Raw genomic sequence first — 13,261 nt, forward strand, 5'->3', positions numbered from 1 at the left:
GTTTACCATACTTGGATTCTATCCACCTGTTACGCATTTTCTAATGTTGAGGAAGGAAAGGTGCTGTATGGAACTCCTTGGAAAGAGAGATCCATACTTTAGAGGTCTCAGGTTAAAATGCCATCAATGTAGCCCTTGTAGGGGGTGAAAGAACATGCAGTAGGCTTTGTGTGGTAGTCTAAATAACCAGCTAGGTTACATAGGAGCAGGCTGATCCCAAACCATTGATAGTTTTAAAGGCTAAAACCACCATTTCAGATAGGATCTAGAAACCCATCAAGAGCCATTGAAGGATCCCACTTCAGAAGAACTTCCCACCACCTCCATCCAGTTTGGATTAAATTTCAGTTTGTCATCATACAACCAATTCACACATTGGATCAGATTTGATTGGCTTACCGAAGGTAAAAGAAGGTAAAAGAAATACAGTGTGGATGTCATTTTGTATGGAACTCAATATGCACTTATGACCTTGTCCCAACAGTTTCTTGGAGCTATTAAACAAATAATAGGTAAGACAGATTCCTGTATTATGCCGTAATACAATTTCTGGAGTAGATCAAAGTTTCCAAGTACCACCTTCTGAAACATATTCTCCAGTTAGGAGCAGAGCCACCATAACGTGTTGCTAGGAGGGCAACCCAGAATGGCAGTGAAGGAAGATGCCACGGTCAATGTACAGAAAGCTGCTTTTCTGGAAAGTGGACCACAGTAGTGTGTGTCTTGCAAAGTAGGTTGTGATGAGAGAGAAAGAGAGAGAGAGAGACTTGCCCAAGTCGTCCAACAATATTTATGCCAGAATGGGGATTTGATCATGTGTATCTCAGATCTACTATAACCACTGTACTATGTTTCTTCCACTGTAGGTTGTTAACAAGGGTAACTAAGGCTGCCTCTGTCTATAACCAGGCCTGCATAGTGATCAATGGGTCATTACATATTATGCTGCCATTGTTAAAAAAAAGTTATATGTGGACCAAGGCAAGAGAACAACTGGGATTACTTTTCACTTTTTTCTTTTATGTCAAATAGAGAGCCATGATGGCTCACTCCTTCACATGACCAGTAGACTAATATAATGAACTGGGTTTGTCTTCCCTGCTCCTTCACAAGAAGCCTGTTGGGTGACCTTGGGCTAGTCACAGTTCTCTTTGGGCTCTTTCAGCCCCACCTCACAAGGTGTCTGTTGTGAGAAGCGGAAGGGGATTGAGACTTTGAGACTCCTTGAAGGTAGAGAAGAGCAGAGTATAAAAAACCAATTCTTCTTCTTTCTTTGGCTGCCAGTTCAGAAGTGAATTAATATGATCATTTTAGTTTCTTTTTTATTTTATATGTCATCTTTTTAAGCCTACTTTTGTTTTTGCACCCTTTTTATTTGTGTCATTTTTTTTGCACTACTTCTACACAACTGATGAACAAATAACATCGAAAGATGTGTACATTTTGTTGGGAAAATTTGACATGAGGAAGCAAATTTGAGATAAGGATACTTGATCTGAACAATCAAGTTTGAAAAATCTGGCCTCATGCTCTAGGTAACAGTCACTATGGTTGGGGTAATTGGCTTTTCACAGAGTGTTACTAGTATGTAGAACTGGTCAGATGGTGACCTCTTTGAAGTATTCATAGGTTTTATTACTAGCTGAAGCACATGCAAGGTGGACAACATTAGCATTTATATTGTCATGTATGTTGGCTAAGTTTTCCACACGTTTATGGAAAGCAGTGAGAGAAATATTATTTGTTGCAAAGGCCAGTCTATGTGCCAATCTCTAAGTAGTTCATACTGCCTCAGCTATTAATCATATGAAGTCTGCTGACATTAGCACATTAACTGTGTGAAGGTGATAATGTCATATTTGTAACTTCAGGTCTGTGACTTTAAAATTCTTAGCTATCGCATAAAATCTAGGAGTTGCTATAACTGACATACCATCTGTATTGATGTTTTTCAGTGCTATTCATTTCAAAATTCTAATAATAACAACATGGATGTGGAAATAGGGAATAGTGTTGCACATATATGTTTTTCAGAAGTGAAAGAGAATATTATCAGTCAACCTTGATTGAGGCCATGCCACAGCAAAAGAATTTGTTGTAGAATTTCTGAGAATATATGAAGGAAATAAGGACCAGATTTGCTTATCAGCATTATTTCTTTTGTCTTTTTGCTTCTTTAGCTCTAGCTGATTTCAAAGTCATATTCTTAAAATATGTATTGTTGAAGGCTTTCACAGCCAGAATCATCTGGCTGTTGTGGGTTTTCTGGCTGTGTGGCCATAGTCTGGTAGTTTTTGCTCCTAATATTTCGCCTGCATCTATGACTGGCATCTTCACAGACTGCTGCTGCTGCTGTCTACTACAACCCGATTCGCTTTAATATTTTTGACTCATTGAACATTGGTGATACTGACTCTTTCAATTTATTGGAACGCAATATGAATGTTACAGGTTTCTTCCCTTATGTACAATGTTTATGAGATCTTATACAATGTTTATGAGAATTACTAAGTACTGTCCCATTACGCTTCTTAGGTTGCCTAAGTGCCCTCATTGTAAGTTTTCTTATTACATTTATATCCAGTTGCATATTACTTATAATACAGTCACAATATATCTTTATGAATGGTGTATGACTTATCTATTGACTTTATACTCAAATTAATTGCATATACCAATTAGTTCATTGCCTTGTGTTACTATATATACAGTCCATGCTTCTTAGGCTTGGCTGGCCTCAGATCTTCACAGACATGTCATGGAAAGATGTGCCACAGAAAGAAACACATCTCACCAAGATGTGCCTCTGAAGATACTAACCATAGATGTGGGTGAAATGTTAGGAGCAAAAACTACCAGACCATGGCCACACAGCCTAGAAAACCCACAATAGCCACTCTTTAAAATACTTTTAACCCTTCCCAAATAATTTTAGCATATACAGTGTGAGATCTAAACAATCCCCTTTATATGGGTTTCAATGTTCAAATTGTGCTAGAAATAACAATATCCAATGGGATTTTAGTAGCTATTGCAAAATCTAGACATAAATAAAATGTGCAGTTAATGAGAAACACAATTGGAGTCAATGGGAATTTTGAATTTAATTTATATAAATCATATAAGACATCCACCATCCTGGCTACTTTCAGATACTCATAACTTTTGTTGAGTAAGAATGGTAGGATACCCTGGGATTTCCTTCTTTCAGTGTAAGAACTCCTTGTTGCATCCATAATTATTCAGTTTGTTCAATAGATTTGTTTGTATGAATGCATTCCTTGGGATAATAAAAATGGTTCATGTGTGATACATGGGACTGGTCTACTGTAGAGCAAAGTGTTTTGAGTGAGGCATCCCTGCTGTTTGTCTGAACAGACTATGTTAGAAGTACCACCACAACATTCATCTATTTCCATCAGTGGGAGTTTTATTTATTTATTTATTTATTTATTTTTTCAATTTATATACCGCCCGATCCCCGAAGGGCTGTGCATTGGCAAAAATAAACTTAAGCCCTCAAGGGCAAGTGTTTTGACAATTTACAAGCAACCTTACTTAGGATGTCGTTCTGCTGCAAAGTTCACTCAACTTTACTCAGAATGCTTCCTTTAGCTTGATTTTTTATCACATGTATATCTGCTAACCACAGGTGTAGCTACCATGGGGACATCCGGGGACAAGTGCCCTGGGCGCCACCTTGTGGTGGGCGCAAAAATTGCAAGTTCGTTTGTGGCTTTCTATATTTTTTACTGTTTTTTAAATTTTGGCCTGCAGGGGGCGCAGTTTTTAGGCAAGTGGCACCAAAATTTCAGGCTATCGTCGGGTGACTCTCCTGATGATACCAGCCAGGTTTGGTGAAGTTTGGTCCATAACTTTGGACCCCCCCATTCTCCATTGTTTCCAATGGGAGCTAATAGTAGAAGGGGCTATCATTTTGAGGGTCCATAACTTTGGACTCTCTAAATCAAACTTCACTAAACCTAGGTAGTATCATAAGGATAGTCTCCTGCTGATACCACCCAGGTTTGGTGAAGGTTGGTTCAGGGGGGGGTCCCAAAGTTACTTAGGACCCCAAAGAGATTAACTCCATCCCCATTGTTTCCAATGGGAGCTAATGGTAGATGGGGCTACCCTTTTGAAGGTCCATAACTTTGGACCCCCTAGGAACCAAAGCGTCACTAAACCTAGGTGGTTATAATCTGCAGGATAGTCTCCTAAAGATAGCCCTAAAATTCTGATAATGTTAGCTTAAACATGTTGCTCTCCTGACAGGCACCCTCAAATTTTCCCCGGGTTCTCTCTTTGAAATCCACACTTTGGAGGTTGGATTTAAAGGGAAGAATCTGGGCTCCTAGATTAAAAAAACATTGAAAGTATTGTTGAAGGCTTTCACAACCAGATTCAACTGGTTGTTTGTGGGTTTTACTAGGCTGTCTGTCCGTGGTCACCAGAAGTAGATCTTGTTCCTAACGTTTCACCTGCATCTGTGGCTGGCATCTTCAGAGGTGTATCACGGAGAGAAGTCTGTTATAAGAGAAGTCTGGACACAGTGTATAACAGACTTATCTCTGTGATACACCTCTGAAGATACCAGCCACAGATGCAGGTGAAACATTAGGAATAAGATCTACCAGACCACAGCCATGCAGCCCAGAAAACCCACAACAACCAACATTGACAATGATGCTGTTTGGGGTGGATGGGTGGGAAATCTACCCTGAAACAGCATCACTTTCAATGTTGTTTAAACTAGAGAGCCAGAGTCTCCTCTTTTACAAGGTGAAATTAGTTAAAGAGGAGAATCTGGGCTCTCTAGTTTAAACAACATTAAAAGTGATGCTGTTTCAGGGTGGATTTCCCCCCTTCAAAAATAGCATTACTTTCAATGTTGTTTAAACTAGGGAGTCCTGGGTGTGTTCAGATTTGTGTATTGGGGCATGTTCTATAATGTGATGGTGACTTTGAGATGACCTGGTGCAAAAAAATGTTGTTTGGTCGTGGTGGGGGAGGGACGCTGCCCCTATTGGGGGGAGGGCGCAAAACTCAGGTTTTGTCCCGGGCTCCATTTTCCCTAGCTACGCCACTGCTGCTAACAAATGAGAAAAGGATTTGCTTTAACAAAGCCCTGTTCTGGCTCTGTTAGGTTGTGTCTTAGACATCTATTCCCAAACTTGAATATGGACCATGTAAAGTTGCTCTTCAGTAGTTTGTGCTGAATCTGACTCCTGTTGCTGTTGATCTTTCTATGTGTGTTATTCACTGCATTTCTTGGTTAATTTCTGCAGGCCAGGAGTAATTACAATGCAAGCACTTTGTGAAGAAGATCGGAGGCTGTGGATGGAGGCAATGGATGGCCGGGAGCCGGTAAGCTGGGATGTTTATGAATAGGTCTTGAGGGGGAAAAAAATCAAAAGTCTCTTTTCATGGCCAAGGATAGATTGTTTGCTGTAAAACTGTGTGTCTTTCACTCAGCATGCCAGGATAGCTCTGTGGCTCTGGCAAAATAATCCTGTTAAATTTTTATGTTAAAAAACTTAAAGTAATACTCCATCTTCTCTGCTAGCACAGTAAGAAAACTCTTGTTCTTAATATTGGTAAGAAAATTCAGAATGTTGTCCAGATCGTTCAAATGCAATCTAAATTGCTATATCAAATTTAAAAAACTAGTATAGATGAAGAAAAGGCAAACATCATATGATGTTTTCAGAACTTTCTGAAATCTTCTGCATTGGTAGCTGTTACAAATTGCATGTGAGTATTGAATATCGCACCCTGATATCTCCTTGGGGAAATGGTATTCAAGCTCAGTTCTAGGAGCTAGGCATGCTGGAGGAATTTGCAGCTCATCAAACTAGGTGGAAGGGCTTCAGTATCAATTGTGCCCTTGAGTAGGTTGGATGTCAGGACTACAGCACAAAAGCTATTGTTAGGCAAATAGTGGATTTTTGTTACTGATGAACTGTACAGTAAAATAGAGGATTTAAAGTGCACGTCATTCAGTGGAACAAGGTGCTATCACAACAGAGAAAAAATTTCTTAGGGAAAGCTTCCTGATTGGGTAAGGTGACCTGCACTGTGATTGGTGGAGGAACTAGCTCACTCAGAGAGGGGGAGGTATTTATCTGAAAAAAAAAAACCTTTTGTGAGCTTTTGTGTTTGGATTCCTGAAAGTTAACATCAAGTCATTTATCTATGTGTGTTAAACATCTACTCCTACAGGAATTTCAGTCAGAGAGTCGATCTGACTTGAATATACTAAGTGTAAGCATGTGCTGACAGCAGGAAATAGACAAGAACTGGGAGTTTTATTTAGTGCTCGAGGCTGAAGGTAGAATAGTAGTGAGACTTTCCTCAGGTGACCATAACAAAAAGGGAAGGGAATATATCTTCTGGGTGAAGACTTCCTAAGCCCGATGCAACAGGAATTATACACACAGGGGGATTCCAAGTTGGTGTATTAGTGTTCTGCTATAGTTACCACAGGATGGAGAGTTATGTGAAGTGGGTAGGTAACAGTGTCAAGGCTGTATGTTTGTCCAGGGTCAGGCGGGAGGCCCCTCCCCAGACTCCCCCTCAACCCTGAGCTGGCATGCCATGCCTTGTTGGATTGACCTCGCGCAGGGGCACAAACGTGCCTTGGCCAGATCCAAAGAGGTCTGGCTGGCTCCCAGGTCCTCTAGAACCACATGAGGGCATGCGGCACCCACAGGGTGCAGGGATGGGACGGCGCGGTGGCCAGGAGGGCAATGGATAGGGCATCCTAAGTCCCAGCCGTAGGAGCCACGGCCGCCTCGCTAGAGCGCTGAAAGAAGATCCTAGTGAGACTCAGCCACTCAGGGGAACCCCAAGCGGCCATGTAAGCACCAGTGGCAGATGGGACGGGATGGGATGGGCGAGACAGGCATGGAGCCCCTGCCAGAAGGAGTGCTCAGGACAAATGGCCAATGGGAAGGCCAGCAGAAGCTGACCAGGAAGGAGAGCTCCACTTTCAAATTGATTGCAGGGGGTGAGATTGGTAGAAGGAAGGAGAGGAAGGGATGAAAGGGGCTGGAAACGGAAGACAGGGTGGTAAAAGAGGAGAAAGAGGAAGGATGCTGGTGGAGGGTGGATGAGACAGCACAAGCAGAAAAAGAGAGGGACGCGGAGGGAGAAGGAGTTTGGAGGGAAGAAGTAGGAAGTAGAAGAGAGCAAGGTAGAAGTAGAACCAGGAGAAAGAAAGATGCAAACAGAGCAAGGGTCAGAGGGAGGAGCACTCGGTCTGGAGGAGTGGGGTGGGGCCGTAAGACAGCAGCTAGCTGTCTCACTCAGGCACCCTGTGGGCCCAGTGGCTATCCAAAACACTGCAGCCCCCAAAATCTGGGGCAGAGTCCGGGTCAAACATCACCCGGGAAGGGTTAGGAGGGACGGCACAGGCTCCAGTGGGCGGGGGCAGGAAGGAGGATCGCCACAACGTGTATTGTGTGAAAGGGTATCAGCCTGTTAGAGCTCAAAATCGTCATGAATTCATTGGCTGGTAACATCTAACTGTACCATCTTAAAGTAAAGAACCTCTTATAACATCTAAGCAACTGAATCTTGATTTAAGAACTGTGCCAGAACCAAAACTGATGTTTGTGTATAGTTTATTCCTGCCTGATTTCCATCCACTGAAATATCTCCTGATGCCATCTAGTTCGTTCAATAAATTCTACTTTTGTTTGTTGAACCTGCTTTAGTTCTCATTTGTACCTTAAAAAGGTGGATTTGCTGTAGGGGAAACACTCCATCTTTGTGGAATTCCTAAGGCTGATCAAACAAGCAAACACCTCTTATGTCACCACAGTAGAGTAGCTATAATGGGGACATCCGGGGGCAAACGACCCCGGGCGCCCCCTGTTAAGTCACATACCCCCCCAAATTGCCCCCGACGTGACTCAAGGCACAAGGCATCCCCCCCACAGGCCTCAGAACATGGAGCCTGGGCTGGCTGAACCACACACACTTGGCAGCAACCCGGGCAGGCTGCTCTTTCACCCAGCGGAGCCCCGCCGACTGAGGGAGCAGCCTGGCCGAGCTGCGCACGCTTGTCAGAGCTGCCATTCTGCCCCATCTCACCTCCATCGGTGCACTCTGATGGCGGTGAGGTGCGGCGGTCCGGCAGCCCTGCCGGCTGAGGAAGTGGCCTGGCTGAGCTGCACGCAGAGCTTGGCAGAGCTCTGAACTGGCCCACCTCATCTCCATCAGAGTGTGCAGGCTCCACCTTGCCATGTGCCCAGGACCACTACTGGCTCAGGTAAGTGGGGGGCTGTGGGGGTGGATTGAGGGCTGTGGGGTGGGGGGATAGGTGCGTGGGTGGGAAGGTGGTACCATTTTGCCCCTCTATGCCTCTGTGTATCATCAAAACAGCTCAGTCATAGAAAAGGCAAGAAAACCTGCCCAGCATAGTTAGGAGATTGCTTGCCTGCCACAAATATTTAGGAGAATAAAGGATTGGTGACAGTACCATTGCTATGTTTTCTTTGATTTGCTATACACTTGACTTTTTAGTTCCTTTGTATCATTGTACCATCTCTCTCCTTTTTCTTAAAAAATAAAGAAAACTTTTTTCATTAAGTCTGCATGCACAGAACTGAGCTCTCTCTCCTTGCTTGATGGTTTCCCTCTTTGTGAAAATTTAGGAGGCAAGCTGCGCAAGATAGTGATCAATTTTTTTTGTTAAGTTATTCTATAAAACTCCTGCATCATGATTGCAGTGTATAAATAAACAATTTCCTTCTCACAGGGATTTTCTATTTCAGTACATATCCCTACAGTTATATATTTTGTCCTCTTATTACACTTCCTATAGATTAGCACTATAGAAAATCTGTGTTAAACTGCATGAGTGCAGGCATATACTGTGGTGTTACCCTACTGGTTATATCGCACACATAAAACAATATATTGTTAGGTCCAAACTGATGTGACCTGAGATGCTGTTGATTTGGTTTCTTTCTTTCTGCCTAGATAGCAGTAGAATACTTTGGTTTGATTCGAGCAGTGACATGGAAGGGTTGCCACAGTGCATGATTTCTGCAATCTAGATGCCCCCCATGTTGTTATATGTACAGCTGAAAAATTACAAGTACTTCCTGTAGACCATGGCGCTCTCTCCATCAAGTGTTTTGATTGGAGTTGCCATCATGCCATCATTGGGTTATTATAAAAAATTCAGAGACCACTGTGGTTTTCCATGTTACATTCTCACAGTTTTTCAGACTTGGCTTGCAGCAATATTTTCTGGCTTTGTAATTGCAATGCGTAGTCTCTAGGCCCATCTCCAGCTTGGAGTGGGGAGGAGGGAGTGTGGGTGGGTCTAGGAAGGGAGTGGGTCTTCCCCCCCACCCCCCAACCCCAAGACAAGGCATGGGGTTCCAGCAACGGTCAGCAAGTTTTTATTACTGTGTTTGGTTGCTCCTCCAATCCTCTCCCATTCATGGGAGTTACTCCACTCCTTCTACTGCTTACCTGGGATACCCTTATTGCCCCATGTGCACCATGTCTGCCTTGTCCTCTATCACCCAGCTGCTGCACTTAACTGCCTTTAAATCCTGCCCCAGCAGTTGCAGTTGTCCAGAATAAGAGGGGAGGTGTCCTTCTCTCCCTGTCTGGCACTGTCCTCTCCTCTCAGCTACTTTGATCAGCCAGCTGCAGCTCATGTAGTGGCTGCTGGGCCAAACCTATCCTACGGACTTATCTCATGTGCTGCTGCTGCTGTCCCTGTGCCCATGTCTTTGCCTACCATGCAGTCCTAGCTTCATTAACATGGAATACCAAAGCACTGTTGATGCGTCTGGGGAGGGGTATGGTTGTGTTGGGGATATGATTGGTAAGAGCTTTCCATACAAAAATCCCTGCCCCTGTTGATTTTGAACAGCCCAAGATTGCAAAGAGGAAATGAAACCAGGAAATTATTAATTTGATGCCAGTTGCACTAACAGTGAGAGGAAGCATGAACTGATAAATTTTCCTTTGCTTTGTAGAGAATTTAAAAGAAAATCATTTCCTGCTACAACCTTGAATCTAGTACACATAATTGTGGCACAAGAAAGAAATAGTGCAGCCTACAATTTCAAAAATAATGATGAGCAAATGGTGGGATTACAAAAAAGAAATGAGATCAGGAAGTGATCAATACTACCAGTAACTCAGAGGAAAAAATTCAGTCCTATTATGCCAATTGGATCTCACTATGTGTGACCAGGAGAACTGCTGTTTGTCACAAATGAGCCCCTCACTAAAATAAAGTAGTTCTTAGAATTGCACACACATCGCTTACCTCCGAACCATGAGGAGCATCTGTGTTTATCAGTAGTCACAAATCTAGAACATAGAGTTATATAATGACAGTTCAGGCAATGAAAATTTAAAATTCATTAGTCCCCGAAATGGGCACAGTACATGCAAGACAATATTGAAACAGAATGATTACATTAAGCTGTAACCAAGAGCTGTTTGTTAGTTTTCAAATTTTGGTAAGTGTGTTACTGTTTCCGCTAATATAGAGCTACATGGATTAAATGAATTAGCTTTCAGGGACACTTGTTGGGTGAAAAAAAATCAGCAGGTTTGTTGGATCCATGTCCCATCAGTTTAGCCTTTGTTTTATGGAAATTCTTCTGTAGAATTATTCCTTAGGCTAACTTTACTTACGACACACTTCCTATATACGTTTTTTTAAAAGAACCTTCGTCATTATTCCAAGAAACATAATGGTTTTGACCCATAATGTTCTCTGTTCATTGTGGTCACTGTGACTTTGAGAGTAATTTTTTTAAAGCAGTGCTTTTCAGACAGGAATGTAGATGGCCCTGAGAATGCAATATGTAGCTCAGCAGAATAGAAACATGAAAATGGTGTGCCGTGTGCAGAATTGCGAAGGAAAATCTTTTTTCTAAAGCCCCTTTCCAGGAAGTTCCTGTTCACAGAAACTGCCTCCTCCACCATTTTGCAAAGGACTATGCTTTATTTGCAGTCTCAGTGTGAGGCTACCGTTGAATGAATTAGTTTAGCGGTGAATAACTGTACTTCCTTTTGGTCTGAAAAGGTGAATTTTGTTTGCTTTATTTGTTTGAATACAGGTTCATGGCGGCTGTCTTCTGTGCTGTGCTTTAAATAATAGGAATGAGGATAGATTGGAATAGTTACGGGGTTAGATGATAATTACTCTTCCAGACATTAAGAGGTCCAAGAGATCAGAGGCCAGTGCTGGCACTGGCAAAAAAGAAGCAACTTTAGGTGCACTGCAACTGAACCGAAGGCAGTTCACAAGACACTGACCAGTGAGCAAAGAATTTTGATCAGGGGAGCCTTTTTATGGGAAAATTTGGTCCTCAGGTGATTCAACAAGGGCCCCCATCCTATGAACAAAGCCATTGATTTGTTTCCATACAAGAACAAAGGCATGGTGGCTATACTGGGCTATACTCAGAGTATTAGTTGCTTTTTAGGTATGATACTGATGTTCAGTTCAATCAGAAAGAGGTCAGAATTGATATGTTAAAATATTTCAGAGCTTCAGAACTCCCAGACGTATGACCAGTGTGACTGAGTGAGGGAGAGAGGAAGGAGGAAGATGCAAATCAACCCAGGTGCCTTGGAGTTGGCACAACCTTTTGTTAGGCTCCTTCCTTTGCTAAGATGCAGATTGACTGGGGTTAGATAAAACAACTTCAGGCAAAGCCTCTATTTCCTCTCAAGGTAGCATAAGTTGAAAATCAAGATGTGTCCATCTCAACCTGAACTGCCTATAAAACCAATAAGATTTAGGTTGGACCATGTTCAGAAACAGGTCCCTGAGTTTGACTATGGGCTTGTCTGGCAACAGCTGAGAGGCAGGGGCTGTGAGCCTTTGAATTGCAAGCCTCCTCCCTATCAGAGGCAGAATTGAGTCAGATGGGCTGGGAAATAGAGCAGAGGACAGAGCTGCTGGCCAGGTGAGTGTTTGTTTTGTTGTTCCCAAACTGTTGGGAAGGATTATAAGCAACAACCCAAAGTACAGTCACAATTACCTGAATCATTTACTAAAATGCATCAGAATACCTGATATAGCACAGTGTCCAGTATATAGAATAGCTATCCCCTATTAATAATCTCAGTAAATCTACATGATAAATTATTGGCAAATGGTAAATCATTTGCTTCCATGCAAATCACTGCTGCTTCCATATCAATTGTGTTATATGGTTCTACATAGCAAAGCCATAAGCCACCAAGGGAACAGGTGTTTTTTTTTTTTTTTGAGTGTCCATACAGTAACTAGAAATGAATATTTGACAGCAATTCAAAGAGGAAATCTTTCAGTTCAAAGAAGTGATTCCTATTTCATTTGGTATAGTTTTTGTCAGTCTTTTTCAAGATTCTTAAATGGTTTAATATTAATCTTGTTGAGTACATATAAGAGAGTTCATATCTAAAATCGTACACAAGCACTCACTGCGGGTTTATTTTTTCTATAAGAACAAGTGAGGATGTTCATGAGCCCAGAAGGAGATCAGAGAGACAGGATTTTGTTTGGCAGGAGGAAAATATGGTAAAATAGTTTTTGGTGATTCCTAAAGATGCATGAGGTCAGTTCCAGGTTTTCCCCCGAAGTGAGGCAACCCTGTGACACCAACAGCGCCCCCTCCCTACTCAAAATCCCCTACTTAAAATCTTTCCCTCCTATCTAACCTTGTACTTCTAAAATTTAAAATACTGCATTTCTGATGCTTATTACATTTTGGAACAGCAACAGTACAGTACAGATACATCAGTTCAATATACACCTTAGGTTCATCCAGATATTTCCTTTAGTTTGTTCTGAATCTTGCTTGCTTGCACATAGGCTGTGACAGGGCTATATAAAATTTAGATTAAATCTGCCTGAAAGAGCTACTTCACACACTCTCAGGAAAACAACTGTTATGAACTCGTACAACGGGGAACTGCAGCCCATCCTGCATATGTAACGTATGAAGCAGTAGTAACCTAGCAAAACAGTAATTTTTGTGTTTGTTTTTTTTAAAACCAGTCATCTACAAATGCTCTAAAGCTGTTGGTCTTTTTGAAGAGCAGGAAAGAAGCTGTTCCAGAACATGGAGGAAGCAAGTCTTGTGAGTCAGGCACAAAATGGAGGCAAACATTTCTTGCAGCAGTTGTCATAAAGGTTTTTGTCCACTAGATGGTGAAGTGAGACTTGCTGTCTGCATGCATAGATGCTGGCTGAACCACAGGAGAGCTCTGATTTCAGACAGAGTTC

At 42.2% G+C, this 13,261-nt stretch overlaps 1 protein-coding gene across 4 annotated transcripts in view; it reads left to right on the forward strand.

Moving 5' to 3' along the window:
- ARHGAP26 (Rho GTPase activating protein 26) overlaps positions 1–13,261 on the forward strand; it is a 380,547-nt gene that overhangs the window by 131,998 nt on the left and 235,288 nt on the right. For all 4 annotated transcript variants that reach the window (XM_048489629.1, XM_048489631.1, XM_048489630.1 and 1 more), the window contains one exon: positions 5,289–5,367. In XM_048489629.1, coding sequence (XP_048345586.1) covers positions 5,289–5,367 — 79 coding nt within the window. The remainder of the gene's footprint in view (positions 1–5,288; positions 5,368–13,261) is intronic.

This window comes from Sphaerodactylus townsendi, linkage group LG03, assembly GCF_021028975.2.
Source record: "Sphaerodactylus townsendi isolate TG3544 linkage group LG03, MPM_Stown_v2.3, whole genome shotgun sequence".
NCBI classification, from domain to species: domain Eukaryota; kingdom Metazoa; phylum Chordata; class Lepidosauria; order Squamata; family Sphaerodactylidae; genus Sphaerodactylus; species Sphaerodactylus townsendi.